This window comes from Lates calcarifer, unplaced genomic scaffold (genome assembly GCF_001640805.2).
Source record: "Lates calcarifer isolate ASB-BC8 unplaced genomic scaffold, TLL_Latcal_v3 _unitig_1919_quiver_1332, whole genome shotgun sequence".
In the NCBI taxonomy this organism is placed as follows: Eukaryota; Metazoa; Chordata; class Actinopteri; family Centropomidae; genus Lates; species Lates calcarifer.
The window spans coordinates 1-22,986 of record NW_026115848.1 but is presented as its reverse complement, the minus strand read 5'-3'; the positions used below and the strand labels follow the sequence as shown (position 1 = coordinate 22,986).

The 22,986-nt window shown below is 41.2% G+C and overlaps 1 protein-coding gene and 1 long non-coding RNA gene across 2 annotated transcripts; both read left to right on the top strand.

Moving 5' to 3' along the window:
* Positions 1 to 201: 201 nt before the first annotated feature.
* On the top strand, positions 202 to 17,649 carry LOC108891291 (electrogenic sodium bicarbonate cotransporter 4). Its single transcript, XM_051067692.1, has 21 exons — positions 202 to 309; positions 1,163 to 1,218; positions 4,206 to 4,363; positions 4,444 to 4,531; positions 4,636 to 4,790; positions 5,391 to 5,516; positions 5,607 to 5,781; positions 5,898 to 6,031; positions 6,116 to 6,296; positions 6,421 to 6,511; positions 7,357 to 7,415; positions 8,044 to 8,235; positions 8,807 to 8,920; positions 9,436 to 9,597; positions 9,803 to 9,981; positions 10,061 to 10,133; positions 10,221 to 10,289; positions 11,074 to 11,247; positions 11,332 to 11,496; positions 13,787 to 13,839; positions 16,899 to 17,649. Exons 2-21 carry the CDS (start codon positions 1,183 to 1,185, stop codon positions 17,188 to 17,190), a joined length of 2,676 nt encoding a protein of 891 aa, XP_050923649.1. The 5' UTR covers positions 202 to 309; positions 1,163 to 1,182; the 3' UTR covers positions 17,191 to 17,649.
* A 1,318-nt stretch (positions 17,650 to 18,967) lies between these two features.
* Positions 18,968 to 22,202, top strand: LOC127139629 (uncharacterized). Its single transcript, XR_007809880.1, has 4 exons — positions 18,968 to 19,372; positions 19,844 to 20,279; positions 20,769 to 21,279; positions 21,751 to 22,202. It is a non-coding gene; the product is annotated as an uncharacterized LOC127139629 (long non-coding RNA).
* Positions 22,203 to 22,986: the final 784 nt, after the last annotated feature.

Below are 22,986 nucleotides of genomic sequence, written 5' to 3'. Positions count from 1 at the left end.
AGTAAGTGTGTGTGTGAGTGTGTGTGCTGTTTGTGCACATTTTTAACCACCAGTCAGGAATCACCAAACTCTTAACTACATCCTAACGCTTCCTCTGTTTTCTGCCATGTTGATCGCCACCTGTTTCTCAACCTTTCCTCGTTACAATCTCCTCTTCTGTGCTCATCGTTTTCACATCTTCTGCTGCTGCTGCTCTGTCAGGCCGTAGTCCTCAGGTTAATCTGAGTCGTAGTACTAGTTCAGCTTCTGGGATCCACCGCTCCACAGAAGACCTACGCTCTCGGCAGTCAAGCAGCCTTGGCCGCCTGCGTGAGTCTAAACACACCACACAAATACACACACAAGGACACATGCACCATGTCATTATAGTCCACTACAATTTACTGAAAAGCTTTACAGCTTTTTGAGTTACAGATTAAGGTTTTTATCTCTAAATGTGATGTGAAATTATTTCATTTAATAATTTTTTTGAGGTAAAATTATCCAATATTTCACAAAAAAAGATGCCAAAATGTTGAGAGGCATCAGACCAACAGACAGTGATATAACCCTCTGTCATCCTAATGGTCAATGTGAAGGAACTCATCATAGAAGGTCAATGTTTTCTATCTATCACAGCTCTCACTTGATTAACTCTGCTTTATTGTGTGTTTTTTAATCAACACTGATCCCCGCTAACTCCCAGCTGCATGATTTCAACTCTTGAGATGGCTTTATGTGTATATGCTCACCATGAATACAATGTGTTGGACATAATGTGTGTTTACTTAAGAGATTTTTGGTCCTATTGTGTGCACCTTTGCGAATTTCTTTTGTGAATCTATCTGGGTGAAGGGGATTATGAGAGGATTTTTTGGGCTGTGTGGTATGTTCTTGTTCTCTCTCTCACCTCGATTTCATTTGTTCCCAAATCTGCTTTGAGGAAAGAAAGGGAAATGAGTCATTAAAATATAATCCTTCACAGAAACAACTGGACACAGCAAAATTGTAGAACACACTGTGGACATACTTGAATGCCCTTTCTGTTGCTCTTATAGCCTTTTAATTGGATTAAAATTTAGTTTTTTCTTTAGCCTTTTTTTTCTGGACAAATCCCCTGAGATAAATCTGTGGTGTATTGTGTGTTTTAAATATCAAATATAGGTGCATTGTTCATTTACAGATCCTGCCCAGAGCCGAAGCATGAATGACATTTCAGACACGCCGAGCACAGACCAGGTAACTGCTTTGTTCAGTCGCCTCTTTCATGTGTGTGGATGTGTGCAGAGGTGGGCGGATTTGTGTGCATGTGGGTGATTTTGTGGACTCAGTTTGCAGGGTTCTCAAAGTTATATGTAGGACTAAGGCTGGAAGTATTCTGTATGTTCCTTACTGTCAACAGAACCCATGAAAAGACCAAAACCAACGAAACTTTCAGACTTCCCTACACTGTGTGCTGCTCTTAACCCTAAGCCCATTGGTTTCTACTGAAGACATTAATATTTAAAAACATAAATATTTAAAAATCACAAATATTTATTTTCATTATTAAACTAGAATACCGCCTCATGATTGTACACCTTCCCCGAACCATTGCAGTTGCAGAAAATTAGTGTCTGAATTCTTGACAATGATGTTGACCCTCAACCTTTAACCTTTGACCACCATAATCTAATGAGTTCGGCTTTGAGTCCAAGTGAATGTTTGCGCCAAATTTGAAGGGATTCCTTTGGGGCGTTACTGAGATAAACCGTTCACTAGAATAGGACAGACGAATGGACAGACAACCTAAAAACATAATGCCTCTGCCTCTTGGAGCTGAAGGTCATTGGGGAAAAAAACATGTAGGGTTCATGGGGAATGTAGTCTTTAATTTTTTAAGAAACTGCTTCAAAATAGGTGCCTCAAATCATCTCACTTGTTTAAAGTAATCATACAGAACTAGCAGCTATTTCAGCGTTGATCTACGTTCGTTATGTTTACAGTTAAACGGCCAATCCACATTCTGTGACATATTTCCCAACTTAATCCTCAGAGGTATGTGGCCTTGCCGATAGTTATGAACTGCCCTTTAAAAGCCATGTAAACAATCTCAGTCAGCTTCTTCTGCTTTGGGTGAGCTGGGAGGTGGTGGACGACTGGATGTTGATTAGGGACAGTTGAACAAAAATGGTCAAAGCAAACCCAAACAGTCTTGATGGAGCTAATTAACTGACTTTTTGAGTGTTTGGTGGAGTTTCCCTTTAATATCTGTATATTCTACACATTTTCTGTATTTGTGTCTATAGATTTATACAGAGTCACTGTCAGAGTTGTTATTGATTTGTAATCAGATAATCTCCTGTTGCCTTTGGGAGAATAACAATGGATTGTTTCAGTTCTGCGCACAGTTAACAGATGGCATAAAGTGACACATTTCTCCAAGTGTAAAAGTGTGTGTGCGCTTTGTTTGCATGTTGCTGTGTTTGTGTATCGTGAAAAGTTGAGCTTTGTTTTATGAGAAGGTATACAGAGTCGTCAGAGCTGCTTTAATCCTCCCTAATCCACACAGCCTGGTAGCTGAGGTGGGAATTTGCTAAATTATGTTGTACCTGCTGAATGTGTGCTTGTACTTATCATTGTGTGTTTGTGTGCAGATCTCCTAAGCTTCTCTTGTTTCCCTGGAGCTTAATTGTTTGAATCTCTCCCCAAAAAAGTGCAGTGGCAGTGAAGAATATTATAGTTTGCGTCGCTTGTTTTTCCTTTTTGATGTGCAATGACTTGAGGTTCAGCTTCACTGTATTCATTGTTAACCAGCAGCAGTAATTTGAGGTGTGCGTGTGTGTTTGTCATTTGGGTAAATATCTTGACAAGAACTTCAAAGCCAGCAAGAAATGAACTCATGCATGTGACTCCTGATTCTGGTTTAATTATTTGTTCACAGAAGCCGGCGTGGCCCCTCAGGCTTTCTTTGATCTGACCAGTACGCACCCTCTTACAGTAAAGTCCATTTCATCATAACATGTAATAACTATTACAGGATTATACAACCAGTAAACTCACTGAAATACAGCTGCAGATGGTTTTATTCACAGTGCATGAGATTGATCTTGTTTATCGTCGCTTAGGACCGAGAAGTTAGAGAGTGAAAGAGGACCAGTTGGTGAATTGACTCTGAAAGCAGCATTAACAGATTATAAAGAGGTTTTAATTTAAGCACCCACCACTCCACTGCCACGTGCTTCCTTGGTGAGGAGGAGGAGGAGATGGAGGAGGAGGAGGAGGAGAAGGAGGAGAGGAGCTGTGTGATTTTAAATATCCGTTGGTCCCATTATTCTGAATGTAATATCTCAGTAACGCTTTGATAGAACTTATTCAGATTTGGTGCAACCATTCTGTTTGACTCAAGGATGAACTGATTAGATTTTGGTGGCCAAAGGTCAAAGGTCAAGCTAGAGCTCAATAATTCACATGCTAATTTAAAAGCACTGACAGGTGAAGTTCTTCTGTTGGGAAACCCTGGGTCATTCGTTCATCTCGATATTACTTTGACATGTATCACCCACCAGGAGATGGATCACACTGGGATCTGGGGGGTTTGGAGGCCAGGTGAACACCTTTGTCGTGTTCCTCGAGACATTTCTGAGCAGTTTTCGTGGTGTGGTGGGAGCACTGTCCTGCTGGGGGAGGCCCCTGCCATTGGGGAGTGCTGTTGCCATTGGGGTGTGTGTGCTTGGTCTGCAACAATGTTCTGGTTGGTGGTACATGTCAAAGAAACATCCAGGTGAAGGCAGGACTCAGTTTCCCAGCAGAACATTCACCTTCACCTGTCAGTAACTGATTTGATTGCTTTATATAAAAGCCATTTGTGTGATTTTATGATACCTCCACAAAAGTTATCACAGTTCATCCTGAGGGGAATATGCAATTTCATGGAACTTGACTCAAAACAACAAATGTTAACCTCATAGTGGTGCTAGGGGAAAAGTCAGTAAGGATTTCCTGCCAAAAGTTAGTGAAAAAACAACTTACAGGTTTAAAGACAAGCAAGGCTGCCTTTCTCTATGCAGTCATTTTCTGTAACTACTTAACCACTGTAACCATCCAACCATTTGATTTCACTAGCTCACATGATCTGATGCACATAGCATTCAGCTAGGAAAGGTCAGCTGCAGTGCAACATGCCTCAACATGTGATTTCCACTCATGCTTTCCCTCCTGCTGCCCCTCCCTGTTTGTTCCTCCAGTTAAAGAATAAGTTCATGAAGAAGATTCCTCGCGATGCCGAAGCCTCCAATGTCCTGATCGGTGAGGTGGATTTTCTAGACAAGCCCTTTGTCTCCTTTGTACGTCTGGCTCAAGCCACGACTCTGGGAGGCCTCACTGAGGTTCCTGTGCCGACCAGGTGGGCATCTCTAATGTTTCCCTTTCTCTCTTCTTCTAGAAATGTATATCCTTGCATTTATTAACCTCCTGTTCTGACAGGTTTCTCTTCATCTTGCTGGGTCCTCATGGCAAAACCAAGTCCTACAATGAGATCGGCAGAGCTATCGCGACACTCATGGTGGACGATGTAAGTAACTGCCACCATCACGTCCCAATCCAGTCATACACAATTTCAAATGTACAATTTCAAATGTATTACCTCTGATTTTTTCTTTTTTTATTTCATGCCAGCTGTTCAGTGACGTTGCCTACAAAGCCAGGGACCGCGATGACCTGATCGCAGGTGTTGACGAGTTTCTGGATGAGGTGATCGTCCTCCCTCCAGGGGAGTGGGACCCAAAGATTCGTATTGAGCCTCCCAAGAAGGTTCCATCGGCTGAAATGAGGCACGTACTTCAACTAAAGCACATGTCCATATGTATCTACCTCAAGTTTGTTTCAAACATAACAACATATTTTGTAATTACCTTGATGTGTCTCCTGAAGCTTTGACATGAATCGATTAAAACCCCAAAGATTTCTGACTTTTATCTTTATAGTTCTTGAATCAAGCTGAGAAAAAAATTGTCACTTCGCTTTGTGATTTTTGTCTTTTCTTTATTTAAATGAAGGAGATTTTTATTTACATCCCAGCTGTTTACTTGCTTTAAGCACCGATAGATTGAGTTTGTGGGACTGTTAGCGTTTGATGAGAGCTAGGTAAATCCAGGTGTCGTCTGCGAAGCTGTAAAACTTGTGTACAGGTTGAATAACAGAGGCCCCAGATTTGAACCCTGAGGGACTCCATATGTCATTGTGACCCACTCAGATTGTGGTCGCCAATCACAACAACAAAGTCCCTGTCTTCAAGATATGAGCCACATATTAGAACACACTTTTCCAGCCTTCCAGTCAGAGAATTTACAGAACTGATATTTAACCTGCATCGCATTTTAGACAAATTCAGTCTCAGTCTCAATTCAGTCTTTTAATTATCTGTATCCCAGGAAGTCTGTGCTGAACCTGAATGAACTTGGCCAGATGAATGGCTCAGCTGGGGGGGCGGCCGGAGGAGAAGATGAAGACCTTCCAGCTCCACATGAGCTCGGAGAGGAGCTGAAGTTCACCGGGAGGTATAAGAGGACCAGAGAGGGCTAAATTGTATGTCACTGGGTCCAGTTATATCCAGGTTCTTAACGGGTCTTTCAACCTTGTTTTAATAGGGTTGGTGGCGGGTTATGGCTGGACATTAAAAGGAAGATCCCATGGTATTGTAGCGATATCTACGATGGCTTCCATATCCAGTCCATCTCTGCTGTGCTCTTCATCTACCTGGGCTGCATCACAAACGCCATCACCTTCGGAGGACTGCTGGGGGACGCTACCGACAATTACCAGGTCCTCATAACCCTGCTGAAAGACTGTGTCTCAAATCAGATACTTCACTTAGTACACAGCAACAATGAACAATGACATTTACCTCAGAGGTAAACTGATTTCTCTCTTCCTCGCAGGGTGTGATGGAGAGTTTCCTCGGCACTGCTTTAGCCGGAACCGTCTTTTGTTTGTTTGGTGGACAGCCGCTCATCATCCTCAGCTCTACAGGACCCATTCTCATCTTTGAAAAACTGCTTTATGAATTCAGCAAGTAAGACGCTCACATCGTGAACCACAAACAGCCAGATCAGAGGGGACGTCAGCGTCTCTTTAACTCTTTCGTCTCTCTTCATAGGAGTAACAATATAGACTACATGGAGCTGCGTCTGTGGATCGGCCTTCACTCGTGTCTGCAGTGTTTTCTGCTGGTCGTCTCGGACGCCAGCTACATCATCAAATACATGACCCGCTTCACAGAGGAGGGGTTCTCCAGCCTCATCTCCTTCATATTCATCTCTGATGCCATTAAGAAGATGGTGGGTGACATGTTGTCGTGTGAAATGCAACATCTACGAATGAGCGGAACTCCCAGCTGCACAGAACAACACTTAACTTAATTCTGAAGTTATTAAAAGGAAAAAACTGTGTCCTTTTCCACAGGTTGGAGCCTTTAAGTATTACCCAATTAACCGTGGCTTCAAGCCTGACTACATAACGGCCTACAAATGTGAATGCATCGCTCCAGACCAGGGTGAGTGTTCAGACTCTCTTATTACAACTGAATGTGATCATAGATATTGAGTTTCCTCACCTAAAATATTATAATATAACTGATTTGACCAATATAATATTCAGAGATGGAGCTGACAGATGGTAGCTACAATATTTAAAGGAATAGTTCAAACTTTTTAGGGTACGTTTGCTTCCTGGAGGAGCTGGAGTCAGGATGAAAACAGCTGGCCTAGCTCTGTCTCAAAGTTTAAAAACACATGCGCTAACACCTCTTAATGCTCTCTAATGAACATGTTGTATGTTGTTTGTTTAATCTGTTTTAATCAGTAGTTTGTGGTTTAATGGAGAGTTACGTGGTCATCGTGAACAGCAGCCTTTCAGCACAGTATTTAGCAAACAGATAAACTATTGTTCGTCAAGATATAACAACATCATGTGACTCCCTCTAAAGTCACAGTTTTGTTTGTGCATGGATTAAACAAACCAACATATAACCTGTTAATCAGTGTTCAAAGTGTATTTTTGATCTTTGGGCAGAACCAGGCTAGCTGTTTCCCTCCGCTTCCAGTCTTTATGCTAAGCTAAGCTAACCACTAATGATTTCTTATTGAGAAAAACACTTGACCCTTGTGAGAAACTGGCAGGAAACACAGATCTTTCAGTGTGATTTGATGCAAACATTCGGTCTTTACTGTGTGATGATTTGTTTGTCTCGTCTGTTTCTGCCTCACTGTTGGATGCTGTCTGAAAAAGTGAGTATGAATGTACAAACCAGGAACGTAAAAACACCATGACCACTCTCAGTGAGGAGGAAAGTTTATGTCACTCATCTGTCATTTTTTATTTTTCCCTCTTGTTTTTTAGCATCTGGTCTGGGCTTGAATGTTTCAGCTCCACTCGCAGACGATAACATGACTCTGCTGGTAAGTGACAAAACACAGACGCTTCTGATTAACATCACTCACATGAATCTTTCCTGTTCATCTATGGGGAGGCAACTGCTGAAAGTTTACCTACTGTAGGTGACTGAGTTCCTTCTCCAGTTGTCTTGGATTTTGTGCTTATATATGTCGTCATCTCACCTCCTGATGACTAAATCTGGCCTGTATTTATCAAGCATCTCAGGGCAGGAAATCAGTTCTAACTGGCCAAAGATTCTCAGTAATGAAGTGGTATTTGGTCCTTTGGTAAAAAGCTTTTATCAACTCTCTTGATTTAATAAATGACTCCAGTCTCTGCTGATATCCCAGTGAGAGCAGACTGAGAGTTTTCTTTGAACAGGATCATGTCCTTCTGCCTGGAGATTTTATTTCCTAACGTGACTTGAGTCTGAGTCCATGTCCGAGTCAGTCCTCGGTTTGACTCTGAGATGCTTGATACATACGGTCCCACAAGTTCCTCCACTGTGGAGTTTCTTTTCTTCTGTTATCGCTTGTCTTTTCTCTCTTTTGTCTCTGCTTCGTCTTTCCCTCTTTGGCCTCGCTTCCCATCTTCCCCATCCCACCCTGTCTCCTCCTCTTCCTCCACCCTGTCCTTGTCTTGTCTTTGCAGTTTAACTTGACAGACCTGGACTGGAGTCAGCTGAGTAAGAAAGAGTGTGTGAAGTATGGCGGCACGCTGGTGGGGAACTCCTGTAAGTATGTTCCTGACCTGGCCCTCATGTCCTTCATCCTCTTCTTTGGCACCTATTCCATGACTGTTTCTCTTAAGAAGTTCAAGTTCAGCCGCTACTTCCCGACAAAGGTAAGACGGCCTCAACAGACGGACGCACGCACTGTTGGAAAAATGTAGAAAATCACCGTCATTTATCCCTTAAAGCTGCTGAATATCTGCATGAACCTTCACCTCATCCAAACCACCACCTTTAACTTTAAACCTCCATACCTGCAGCAGAATGTCCTCTCCCATGTCCTCTCCTCCTCCCTAGCTCCGCTCCCTGATCAGTGACTTTGCCATCATCATTTCTATCCTGGTCTTCTGTGGGTTGGACTGCCTGCTGGAGCTGGACACCCCGAAACTGCATGTGCCCACTGAGATCAAGGTCCCTGAACGCCTCTTTTCACACCTTTCCCACCTTTGTATGTCACAGCTGAGTGATGTAGTTTGTATTGATTTGTTTTCATGTGGATTTTATTATGTGTAATTATTCTTTTACGGAGTTTATCTTCTCTTTTCTCCTGTTTTCATTTCCTCATGTACTTATTTTCTCACGTGTCTCCCCTCCTCATTGTCGTACTACACTTCTTTCTCTGCCCTCCCTTTGTCTTGGTGTGTTTCTGTGTGTGTGTGTGTGTGTGTGCTGTTGGACACGTAGCTGAGGAAGCTAATCAGTGATTTTGCCATCTTCATGTCAATCATGTCCTTTGTGGGTCTGGATATGTTGATGGGGTTAGACACACCCAAACTAATCGTTCCAACTGAGTTCAAGGTATTTGATTTGTCACTAAATCATGTCTAGAAATATGACTGAACATCTGCATGTGTATCTGTTTCTTGTGTGTGCTTGCTAGCAGTGGTGGCAAGTAACTAAGTGCATTTACTCAAGTACAGCTTTAAAGCAAAATTCTGAAACTATTAACTTTTGACTTCACCACATTTATCTGACCAGCTCCACCAGAACAACTACAACAGTAAAATGCTCAGGATTAAAGATGTGATAAAGTCAGAGAGAATCAGTCACAGGAGACAGTTACTGCACAGTGAAGTACTTTTACTCCTACTTAAGTACTCTTACTTAAGTAGATGTTTGAATTCTTGTACTTGCAATGCAGTATTTTTATATTGCTATATTGGCACTTTTACTTGAGTAAATGATCTGAATACTTTTTCCACCGCTGCGTGTTTGTATAGTTTAGTTGCATTATTACCAGTGTAGATGTAAAGTATTTGATGTTTAAGGTTTGATGTGTGCATTGATCTTATTTATTTGTCTTTGTGGTGCAGCCGACGCGTCCCGACCGCGGCTGGTTGGTGATGCCGTTCGGTAAAAACCCCTGGTGGTGGTATCTGGCCAGCTTCGTCCCCGCTCTCCTCGTCACCATCCTCATCTTCATGGACCAGCAGATCAGCGCCGTCATCGTCAACCGCAAGGAGAACAAGCTGAAGGTCTGAAAACAGGCGAAACAGTCTGTTCTCAGTGTCTTTACTTTGTGGGAAAAAACAAAACAGGAACAAATAATTATTGAGAGCACAGTTTGTTTATATTTGGTAGAGACGATGTACCACAGCTAGTTTATAGAATAATAATAATAATAATTTTAATGGCCGTACTCGACAGAAATGTATAGTTTTTCATTCTGTCCAATCACAGAAAGGCTGTGGCTACCACCTGGACCTGTTCTGGGTCGGCATCCTGATGGCTGTGTGTTCCTTCATGGGTCTGCCCTGGTACGTCGCAGCCACCGTCATCTCCATCGCCCACATCGACTCTCTGAAGATGGAGAGCGAGTCCAGCGCCCCCGGAGAGCAGCCGCAGTTCCTGGGAGTCAGGTGAGATCATCCCGACACTCTCAACACTAAACTCTTTAACGCTTTGTGTGTTAATAAAATAATACTGTGTGGTTTCCAGGGAGCAGAGGTTCACAGGAACTCTGGTGTTTGTTCTGACCGGACTCTCGGTCTTCCTCGCTCCCGTCCTTCAGGTCAGTCAGATGAGACGTTTTATTAATAAAAGCATCAGTTTCATTTTACACTCATCTTTTAATGCTCTGCTGTTCTGTTTAATGCAGTACATCCCCATGCCTGTCCTGTATGGAGTGTTCCTCTACATGGGAGTGGCCTCACTGAGCGGCATCCAGGTAAACTGCAGTGTATATATATAGTATATATTATAATACTGCAACTAGGGACTATTTTCATTATTAATTAATCTGCTGATTACTTTCTAGGTTAATTGTTTTGTCAATAAAACATCAGAAAACTGTCTGATGTTGGTAAAACCCACAGAGAGTCAGTTTACTGGAACATAAAACCAAGAAAAGCAGCAAATTCTCACATTTTTGCTTGAAAACTGACACAATGATAAATTAATCAGAATAGTTGCATGTTAATAGTGTTGACTGCTGCTGTTCTTCTCACAGCCTTTGTTTTTTTAATTCATAGCCCCATAAAATGTCCCTGTTTCCACACAAAACAATAGATCTGCCTGAATGACAAAGAAATAAAACTAGTGTTGATATTCACTGGCAGATATTCATTACAGAATACTAAGTATGAACACTTGGAAAACTACTGCTCTACTTCCACCTAGAAAGTAAAGTCGTCACAATTTAGAATTTACTTTGTTCTGCAACCAAAAAAACAGAAATTAATTCATATCTATTAACAAAACATCATGTCCAACCATGAACAACAACAAAAATTCAACAATATTCACTTATTTACAATCACATAAGAAAACGAGATGTGAGATATTCTGCATTTAAAAGCTGAAACTAGGATTTTTGGCATTTAAGTTGTTGCTGATTAATTAATGGACTGACTAATGGTTTCAGCTCTAAATCTTTGCTCTGAATAATTAAACTACCTGTATGTTTGATGTTGGTAGAGGCTGAAAACATGTTCTGTATCTCTGTGTTTCAGTTCTGGGAGAGGATCAAACTGTATCTGATGCCGGCCAAACACCAGCCGGACTTCTCCTTCCTGCGTCACGTCCCTCTGAGACGAGTCCACCTCTTCACCCTCGTCCAGATCGTCTGTCTGGCCGTGCTCTGGATCCTCAAGTCCACGTTCCTGGCCATCATCTTCCCGGTCATGGTGAGTGTGTCGCTGTGTCAGTTAAAAAAACAGAAATGGAGCAGGTCCTGATGAGGTGTTAACTGTGTTTCCACTGTGTTTTAGATTCTGGGTCTGATGGTCGTACGGAAGCTGCTGGATCTGATGTTCTCCCAACACGACCTGGCCTGGCTGGACGACATCCTGCCGGACAAAGACAAGAAGAAGAAGGAGGATGAGAAGAAGAAGATAAAAGAGAAGAAGGCGGCGGAGCCAGAGAGCGACGAGGAGGTGAGGGGAAATGACTTCCTGCCAAACATTCATTCATTCTACTGTAATCTCTCCTCTTTTCTTGGCATTTAAATGTGTGTCGCTCCATCTGTTGTGTCGCTCCTGGGTTTGTTTTCTCTGACTAATACTGGATGTTTCTCCTCTCTGTCCCACAGTGTTGCTGAAAAGGCACTGTATAACACTTACTACAGTCTTTTTGTCTGTCCACCTCTCCCTCTATGTTCCTGCACTTTAGAAACAGTTCTCTCTGTGCATCTTTGTGCCTGTTTATGTCCTTGTTTCATCCACAGAACAGAACTGGAGATGCTACTTAGCCGTAGTGTGAGGACAGTGGTGTTGTCTACTAATGATTCAGATTAAAAATAAGGCTGGTGCTGTTCTGTATTTTTGATATGTTCCACAAATACCACGAAAAGACTAAAACCAACAATGTGTTGAGGCCTGGTCACACCAGGAAGTGGCAGAGCAAAATTAGACGTTGTGGCTAATCGCAGATCTACGTTTCAGTCAGGAGGTGTTTCAGTCGTCCATCCAGGCTCCTGATTTATTAACACAGCTGTCTGTTTTACACATGTAACCACAGTGATTCTGTGTTAGGCTCAGACTGCTGCCAAAATACAGGCATAACACAGCGTGACTGGCCAGCTAACTGCTAACATGATAGCACTTGACGAAACTCAAAATAGCTAGTTTAGTTAGCTAGTCAAAATAGCTCTTTTAGTATTTTTATGTTTTCTCTATACTGGTCTGTAAACTAATGCCCTTGCATTTTGTTTTCAGGAATAAATAAATAGTTACTGAGAAGCTTTGTCAGTTAGCAAGTTTGTTAGCTCGGCAGCTAACAGAAACAATAAGTTCATACAATTTATTGAAAAATACCACAGATTTAAACCGTCTGCAAAGTGTTCCTCTTTTTATGGAGCAGTTTATACTTTGACATCGGAGGTTAAAACTGGAATAAAACTGTAATAAAAATAAAACTGCAGAGTGAGACACAGCTAAAAGGCAACGCTATCGCCCTAGAGTTTAATGTCTCTGGCTCAGCGCCATCAAGACAGTTTGTTGTAGGTAAACCTTTAAAAAACTTCACAAATATATTATGTAGTTTTATTTCTTTTAAAAAAGGCTCAGTAATGTTTAAAACAGCTGCTCACTGTTAAGAAGAGAAAATAGTGCATTTGTTTGGGACTATTTTCAGCGGCGGATGAATCCACACTTGTTGCTGTAGTGAGAACACAACAGAGCTCTGTGGCTCAGAGGAATATCTTGTTTTACAATAACAAAAATACAGAATATATCCATCCTTGTTGGTCCTGCATGCCGACTGCTTCCTCTCTCTGTCACCCAGCCCAACAGCTCTGCCCCCCCTCCTGTGAAGATCCCCATGGAGGCCATAGAGCCCCACACAGAGCCAGACCCCACCCCTGTTAACCCCCCCACCCAAAACCAGACGTCTGATTGTGAGTACACCAACCCTCTCCTCCACCTCTGGCTGTGTCAGTTTGGTTTGTGTTTTAAATCTCTGATGGAGTTTTAATCCAGCAATTGAATTCTCTGTTTTAGATTTCACATTCAGCAGCATTTATTCACATTTAGAAGGGAATAAATTAAACATTGTAAACTTTGTTTTTCAATATATGAACATATTTTTATTTTTTGCTGTAGAAGAAAAAACAAAAACATTGAGAAAAAAAAATTTCAAATATTAATTCGTGTGAAAATGTTTCTTTTTAATTAGTTTCTTCTTATTATTAATTGTCAATTATGTTAATAATCAATTAATCGTTGTTGTTATTTTCTTAAACACAAAAGCTTTTTGGTCTTTTTTTTAGACAAAACAAGGACAAAACTAGCTTTAAAAACATCGCCAAGGACTCTGGGAAATGTGATATGCATTTGTGACATCAGATAGACCAAACAATTGATTGAAAAAGTAATCAGACTATGAGAATAATTAGTAGTTGCAGCCCTGAATTGCACCATGAAATGACCAGACTCAGAGAGCACGGCTCCTCAGATTCTTCCTGAAATTGCAGATAATCACATTTTTGATGCGTCTGCAAACACAGCCAGTAAAAATATAAACATGATGTAAATATCAGTATCAAATTCAGCTTCTGTAGATGAACTGCTTGTTGATATAATGTGACAAACAGGAACCTCTTGTTCATCTGTATTATCTGTGTGTGTGTGTTTGTACTTGTTCATGTGTTTACTCGCTGTGAACACTTATTTTGTTTTGTGCACTTGTTCTCTGTGTGTGTGTGTATATGTGTGTGTTTTCTTACAGGAGGTGAACCCTTACTCGACAGTCTCGTCTGATCAAAATGAACTAGACCGCAGGTACTGTGTGCTGAAACTGCACGTGCCCTACAGTGATCTGATTTACTCACCTGACACTAACACTGGCTGGAACAACAGCACTGTCGCCTCCAGGCAACAAAAACACATAGTTACCACATAGAAACACACACTCTGCTCGGTTTTCAGCTGCTGCATCACTTGTATTTATGTGCACGTTGGATGACGATTTTAGACATTTTATTTTTGAACGTAGATGATTTGGATCGCTTACATTGTTTTTACATTGCAAGCATGTACAGTATAGAGATAAAATAAGAGATAATTCAGAGCACTTGCAGAGAAAGTACTGTGTACAGTGCAGTGCACGAGGGTTTGGAAAAGTTGTACATATTCTAGGTCAGAGGTTTTCAAAGTCTGACACTGTGGAGACCCTCCCCACCCAGCCCCACTCTACGTCTACAGGAATTATAATGTTCTCCTGTTTTTTTTAGCTGATATTTGTTTACGTATTTGCAAACTGGCACATTAAAAGAATGCCGAATTAGCTGTTAGCAGCTCCTGTTTGCAGTGCACCCATGCATGTCCAGACAGTTAGCACTGGATTACTGTGATACTGAAGAACACTTCAGATTCTCAGGCAAGTTCTGCAGTTAGAAGGAACATCTTTTTTTCTCTGATTTCTAAGTGGATTTATGGACATTTATGGACGCGATGGATAGCAAACATGATATGCTCTGAAAGTGTAAGTCCCAGTGAATCTAAAAATAAGTGTGTTGTATCTCTGGGTTCAGGTTTGACTGAGAGGAAGTACAATTTTCAGGCGCCAGGATACCTTAAATACCTGAGCTGACAATCTTAAAAGCTGGAAAAATCAACCTGCAAAAACTACGAAACTACAATACCCGACTTCCTGTTTGTCTTTAACAAGCATCTGTCCATTTCTGCCTCACCTCTCTCCTCACCCCCCCACTGGGGAGGGACGCCTCACAGTTTGAAAGCCTCTGCTCTAGGTCCGTCCTGTAATCTAACATCTCTTCCAGTAGTCTCCTGCTGACAGATTATTATAATTACTTTTCTCATTTGTAACATATGTCATGTTCTGCATCTGCATTAACATCTGGATGGTCGCTCTGACCCGCCACTGCTGCAAACAGGTTATTAATTTCAGGCTTGGATAGTTCAGCTCTGTCTGCAGAATGTGCCATTTATTTCTAATGTTTGTATAAATTATAGCTGTGTGGTTGTGTTGTGGTTGTGTCACTATCTCTGGCATTTCCAACCTCAGAGTTAGAGAGAAGTAAACACCAGAGACCAGCCATATTTTATAACTTTACTCTGATGCTCATGAGTTTTTCTCTTTGGAAACATGTAGCTTGTTTTTTCAGGGAGTAATGATAAAAACCTAAAACCTTTATTTCCTGATTATGACCCGATGTAGACGATCTTTTCGCTCTGGTTTTACTTCTGCCGGAGCAGCTTGTGTCTCTGAGGTGTGAATGTATAGAAATGCCTTTATTCTGGCTGTTAAGATTAACTCTGAACGATGCTCTTCATTCGTTTCTTTGTCTTCAGTGAGACAAAGGATGTCGTTTGTGCTGCTGTCGAACTGTATTGTGTTACACTGAGAGGTGTTTTCAACACTTTGTCCGCCTCATTTATATCAGTGAGGGTGTGAGAGCTTATTCACCATGACAGGATTTTGGTTGTTTCTTTTGAAAATACCAGTCTCTCCCCTTTTTAAAATTGGCTCTGGTTGCTCTGCTGTTTGTCGAGCATCTTATTTCCTCAAGTGTGAAAAACACATTGATTCAGTCAGAGAGCGTCTCCAGAGTCCGCTACCTTTTCCATTTCTTCCATTTCATTGGTTTCTGGTGTGTATGCAGGTGTTGGCATGTCTCTCTGTTATCTCTGCTCACAGCTGCTACAGCAGTAAGAAGTGTACAGAGGTGGTCAGTCCCTATAACGATCATTTAGAAATTAAACAAGATCAGTTGGTATTTATCACAGCTGTAATACAGTTTTTCTCCATTGGTTTGTGTTCTAGGAGTTATTTCATATTAATTATTTTTTTTCAAACTGTTGTTTTTGAATAACATATATGAGAAATAAAATATGTTGTGGTGGAGCTTCAGCTTCACATTGTTTGTTTGAAAAGGCCTCGAGGCTGTAAATGGATTAAGGATAGGTTTAAGGCCGTTTTAAATTAAGATTTCTAATGCGATTTCAGTGTAATTGATACGAGTTAGTTCTTATTTTGTGCTAATCTAAGATTTCATTTGTCCAAATTAGTCAAATCAACAGATATCTTCCACAGTTTGAGTCTTTTTTAGAACCAGATTCCCTCTAACGCTGTCCAGAGAAACAACAAGTTTAGAAGAAAAACAGTTTAGATTTCCACTTGATTTAACTTAAAAATAAATGACCTGATGTTAAATGACAGCTCAGTAAATGTGTGTCTCCAGGTGTGGATGTATGATTTGTCCTCTCTGTCTTGAACTTTACACACTTATTGGTATTTTTGACTCACAAACTGGGCTTTGATTCATAATATTGCATCAAAACAGTGGAGAAAAACTGTAATTCAGATTTAAAAACACAACTTTTAGTACTATTAAACTCATCTCCTTCTACCTTAGCCTTCTACCCTAACCCTAACTAATCAATCAGCCCCTGTTTATCTGTACAAGTTATTATTTTTTGCATAGTTTCGGTCATTTTAATGAAGCTAATTGGCTTTATTCTAAATATTTGTTCAAATTTACAGACAAACTCATCCTGTTTGCCCTGAGCTTTCCTTCCTGTTGCAGCTTCCTACCGCCTCCATTTCTCTCCTCTGTCTCTTCATCAGTATTTCTCTCCTTCAGAAACCCCGTCAGCTTCAGTCCGTGTTGCTCAGCTTAAACAACAGCGCCCTCTTCAGTCATGTAACAGTCCAATCTAACAGCTCCCTACAACACAAACTGAACATGACAACATGAGGGAAGATTTACTGTTTTAGTTTAGTTTTAGTCAGGTGTTCCTAATAAACTGGAAACTGAGTGTAGGTGTGAGACGGAGAGTAAAAGTGTAACGTGGCCGGTTCCACCACTGTTCCCCAGCATCACTCTGCACCTGAAGATCTCCTGCCCCCCCTCACCTGTCCACTCCCAGACGAGCCTCGCCCCCGGGGACGCTCCGTCACACCTGCCGCCTCGCCAGCCTCAGCCCCAGGTCAGCATCCGGGTGGAGTCAGACAGCGAGGAGTCTGGCCTCTACTCTGAACAACAACATCAGCAGCAGCAGCGCAGCCTTTACCCACCTCACGACCCGCCACCACCTGAAACACACAGAGACATTTACAGAAACCTGCACGCTCACTTCGGTGACTCCTGTGCTGAGACTGTTCTGTAAACACAACCTACAACAACACAAATACACACACACAGAGGGAAGGTGCAAAGTGTTGCATACTGATCACAACTCATAATCTCCATGTGTCGGTTTAATAACAGGAAGTGCCCTTTCTCACTAACTAATTGGACTTTTATAAGATGTAATGCCAGCGTATTATACAAACCCCCCTCCCCCAACCTAAAACTATGGTAGCTCTCAGGTCACATCTCCAGAAACCAGCTTCCTGTAGTGACATGAATAGAAAGAAACAACCAAAATGTGTTAATGATAAATGCATGGACCCAGTCTGAACCTGTGTTAGGCATCAGTATTACTGATCATTATTTGTTCTTTTTTTTTTTTTTTTAGTTTTTGCTCTTGTGCAGTTAGGATGGTGATTGACGTGAGTTTATGGTTAATGAGTATTATGGATGTTTCAGCCATGAAAATGTAATAAAACTGCATTTAAAATCTGTATATGTTGGTTTGTTTTGTCTTAAATTGAACAACACTCATCAGCTCGCTTTGCTGTATCAAATCTGAAGAGGTAAGAAAATAGTTTGTGTTAATTATCAAAAATAAAAGTACTTTCCCCTGGTTACTGGCTTGCAATTACACTTTATATTAAAATGTTGATTTATTAGTTACACTATCGCAACAATACGTATATTTACTCAAGTGCTGTACTTAAGTATAATTTTGAGGTATGTATACTTAGAAAAGTAAATATCCTACATTTATTATCCAGTTTTAGCTCTCAGCTTTTTTAAAATAAGATTTTAACATTAAGATTTTTTACGATTTTACAAGAAAAACATAAGATCATTAAATTCAATTTTAGCCAATCCTATTAAGCGGTGCAGGAATAAGCCCTAGAACCCGGAAGTAAGTTAGCTTTTTAGCGCTTCTGGTTCCCTGGTCCCAAAGTCAATGGGTTTTTGCTTAAATGTCTGAAATAAGGTATTAGGTTTTAACACAAGCTAAAGGAGTTTTTGCGTTTTATTGCACGACATAAAAATATCCTGCTTGTGATTTTTTTTTTAATTTTTATTTTTTTACATGTTTTAGACGCCGCCTGTGCGTGGTTTCCATGGGAACGCAGCAGTCGAGGGTTCTGTCACACGGAAGTGGGCGTGGTTTCTTTTACACCAGTACACATTACGATAGACGCCGCGTAGATTACAATGGAGAGGCCGCCGAATACCAGTGAAAATCAGTTAAGGGTTGTGTAGGCGGTCTCTGAATTCATCTAGATGATAGATCTCCATCTACATTTACAGTCACTCCGAATTGTAATGTGATCCCCAACCGGTGGGAGGCAGCAGTCTGCCGCGAGGCATCCAGTCTGCCGGAAACTTGCAAGAAGAAGTCCGCCATCTTTGCCCAGATGAGTTGAGTGGAGAAAAGTTTGTAGCTTGCAAACAACTTCGATATATTTTGAAATAACAACGGGGAAGCAGATATTTTCTCTCGGAAATTCGACGTTGGATTGTCCGTGAAGACATTTGAGGTGAAACACGCGGTGACACGCAGCAGTTTTCTGGATGTGATCAGCGAACCTTTTCCTCTTTGCTAACCGCTAATTTGGTGAGTTAGCTTTTTATTTACCACCATGTTTCACCACAGTTTACAGTATTTAATGCATCAAATTAATTAGCGGCTTAGTAAAAGTATGTTGTGCATTTGAAAAATGAATGCGATGTCAGCAAGTCCGTTAATCAGTTAATCATTTTCCTTTTTATGTTTCTCTGTGATTTTCTACAGGTGTCGCCACTTTGCCCACGATCGTAGAGACATGGTCCATGATCGGAGAGACATTGTTGAGGATGAGGGAGACATCGTCCACGATCAGAGACATTGTCTATGATCGCAGAGACCTTGTCAAAGATGAGAGAGACGTTGTCCTTGATCAGAGACATTGTCCCATGCTTCGTAGAGACCTTGCGATAGAATCGGCGGAGACGGGGGTCACCGATTTGACGGCACTGCCCGCGATCATGGAGACATTGTCGATGGTCACAGAGACGTCGTCTATGATCTCAGAGACATCGTCCACGATCACAAAGACATTGTCCATGATCACAGAGACTTTGTCCATAATCTCAGAGACATTGTCCGCGATCACAGAGACGTAGTCCACGATCACAGAGAGTCTTTGAACAATGAAGAAGTTCTTTGAGATCAGGACAGAGGCCTCCAGGTAATTCACTAACAGCTTTAGTCAACTGTCCAACACAGAGTGCTGACACTGACTTCAGTGATCAATTCAGTTTTATTTATTTAGAGCCAAATCACGACAGAAGTTATCTTAAGGCACTCTTCATATAGAGCAGGACCGAACTCTATATGTTGTAATATTTTCAGAGAGAGACCCAACAAATCCCACCATAGGCGCGCACTAGGTGACAGTGAAGAGGAAAAACTCTTCTTTCGAGGCTGAAACCTCGAGCAGAACCAGACTCAGGCTGGGCGGCCATCTGCCTCGACTGGTTGGGTTGAATTAGTTGATAGACTGTTCATTTTCTGAAACAGCCTCTAATGTTTGTTAAATGCTCTAGTTCAGTCTGTAATGTTGAATATTTCTGTGTTTTCATGGTTAAACTGTCAATGAGGAGTAGGTGGTAGTGTGTTGATCATTTTCCTTTGTATGTTTCTCTGTGATTTTCTACAGGCGTCGCCACTTTGCCTACGATCGCAGAGACATGGTCCATGATCGGAGAGACATTGTTGAGGATGAGGGAGACATCGTCCACGATCAGAGACGTTGTCCATGATCACAGAGACCTTGTCAAAGATGAGAGAGACGTTGTCCTTGATCAGAGACATTGTCCCATGCTTCGTAGAGACCTTGCGATAGAATCGGCGGAGACGGGGGTCACCGATTTGACGGCACTGCCCGCGATCATGGAGACATTGTCGATGGTCACAGAGACGCCGTCTATGATCTCAGAGACATCGTCCACGATCACAAAGACATTGTCCATGATCACAGAGACATTGTCCATAATCTCAGAGACATTGTCCGCGATCACAGAGACGTAATCCACGATCACAGAGTGTCTTTGAACAATGAAGAAGTTCTTTGAGATCAGGACAGAGTCCTCCAGGTAATTCACAAACAGCTTTACATCAACTGTCCAACACAGAGCACTGACATCAAACTGTTTATGTTCAGTATTCAGTATATCAGAAAAGTGTAATAATAGAATTAATTTGCTATATAAAAATAATGTATAAGTAATCTGTATTAATAGTAATGTGAAAGTAATTAACCATAGCAGAAGTACAATGTAATAGTCAAAGTAATCTGTAACTAGATGTAGTTTACAGCAGTAAAAGTTAACTGTGACTTTAGAAGTAATACGTAATAAGAAAAGTATCATGTAATGATAAAAGTAATCTAATATTAGAGGTAAAAGTAATCTGTAATATGAAAGCGATGCGTAAGTAATCCAAAACAGAAGTAAAAATGTCACGTTATAGTAAGACATAATGTTGAATATTTCTCTGTGTTTTCATGGTTAAACTGTTGATGAGGAATAGATAGTAGTGTATGAATCATTTTCCTTTGTATGTTTCTCTGTGATTTTCTTCAGGTGTCACCGCTTTGTCCACAACATCGTCCACGATCACAGAGACGTCGTCCATCATCACAGAGACGTCGTCCATGATTGCAGAGACATGGTCCGTGATCGCAGAGACATTGTCGAGGATGAGGGAGACATCGTCCACGATCAGAGACATTGTCTATGATCGCAGAGACCTTGTCAAAGATGAGAGAGACGTTGTCCTTGATCAGAGACATTGTCCCATGCTTCGTAGAGACCTTGCGATAGAATCGGCGGAGACGGGGGTCACCGATTTGACGGCACTGCCCGCGATCATGGAGACATTGTCGATGGTCATGGAGACATTGTCGATGGTCACAGAGACGCCGTCTATGATCTCAGAGACATCGTCCACGATCACAAAGACATTGTCCATGATCACAGAGACTTTGTCCATAATCTCAGAGACATTGTCCGCGATCACAGAGACGTAGTCCACGATCACAGAGTGTCTTTGAACAATGAAGAAGTTCTTTGAGATCAGGACAGAGGCCTCCAGGTAATTCACTAACAGCTTTAGTCAACTGTCCAACACAGAGTGATGACACTGACTTCAGTGATCAATTCAGTTTTATTTATTTAGAGCCAAATCACGACAGAAGTTATCTTAAGGCACTCTTCATATAGAGCAGGACCGAACTCTATATGTTGTAATATTTTCAGAGAGAGACCCAACAAATCCCACCATAGGCGCGCACTAGGTGACAGTGAAGAGGAAAAACTCTTCTTTCGAGGCTGAAACCTCGAGCAGAACCAGACTCAGGCTGGGCGGCCATCTGCCTCGACTGGTTGGGTTGAATTAGTTGATAGACTGTTCATTTTCTGAAACAGCCTCTAATGTTTGTTAAATGCTCTAGTTCAGTCTGTAATGTTGAATATTTCTCTGTTTTCATGGTTAAACTGTCAATGAGGAATAGGTGGTAGTGTGTTGATCATTTTCCTTTGTATGTTTCTCTGTGATTTTCTACAGGCGTCGCCACTTTGCCTACGATCGCAGAGACATGGTCCATGATCGGAGAGACATTGTTGAGGATGAGGGAGACATCGTCCACGATCAGAGACGTTGTCCATGATCACAGAGACCTTGTCAAAGATGAGAGAGACGTTGTCCTTGATCAGAGACATTGTCCCATGCTTCGTAGAGACCTTGCGATAGAATCGGCGGAGACGGGGGTCACCGATTTGACGGCACTGCCCGCGATCATGGAGACATTGTCGATGGTCACAGAGACGCCGTCTATGATCTCAGAGACATCGTCCACGATCACAAAGACATTGTCCATGATCACAGAGACTTTGTCCATAATCTCAGAGACATTGTCCGCAATCACAGAGACGTAGTCCACGATCACAGAGACGTAATCCACGATTACAGAGAGTTTTTGTACAAGAAAGAAGTTATTTGAGACCAGGACAGAGTCCTCCAGGTAATTCACAAACAGCTTTACATCAACTTTCAAAAAATATCATACTATAGTAAGGCATGAAAAATGGTCAAAAAAATGTCATAGTATAGTATGGCGTCAAAAATGGTCAAAAAATGTCATAGTATAGTATGGCGTCAAAAATGGTCAAAAAATGTCATAGTATAGTATGGTGTCAAAAACCACCAAAAACTGTCATAGTATAGTAAGGACTGAAAATTGGTCAAAAAATGTCATAGTATAGTAAGGCCTGAAAATTGCTCAAAAAATGTCAGTATAGTAAGGCATCAAAAACGGTCAAAAAATGTCATAGTATAGTATGGCATCAAAAACGGTCAAAAAATGTCATAGTATAGTATGGCATCAAAAACGGTCAAAAAATGTCATAGTATAGTATAGCATCAAAAACGGTCAAAAAATGACATAGTATAGTAAGGCGTGAAAAACCACCAAAAAATGTCATAGTATAGTAAGGCATCAAAAACGGTCAAAAAATGACATAGTATAGTAAGGCGTCAAAAACAGTCAAAAAATGTCATAGTATAGTATGGCATCAAAAACGGTCAAAAAATGACATAGTATAGTAAGGCGTCAAAAACGGTCAAAAAATGTCATAGTATAGTATGGCATCAAAAACCACAAAAAAATGATCAATAGTATAGTATGCATCAAAAACAAAAAAAATAGAAAAAAAAAAAAAAAATAGTATAAGATAAACGTCAAAAAAAAAAACATCAAAAAATGTCATAGTATATAGGTAATGGGCACATAGTATAGTAAGG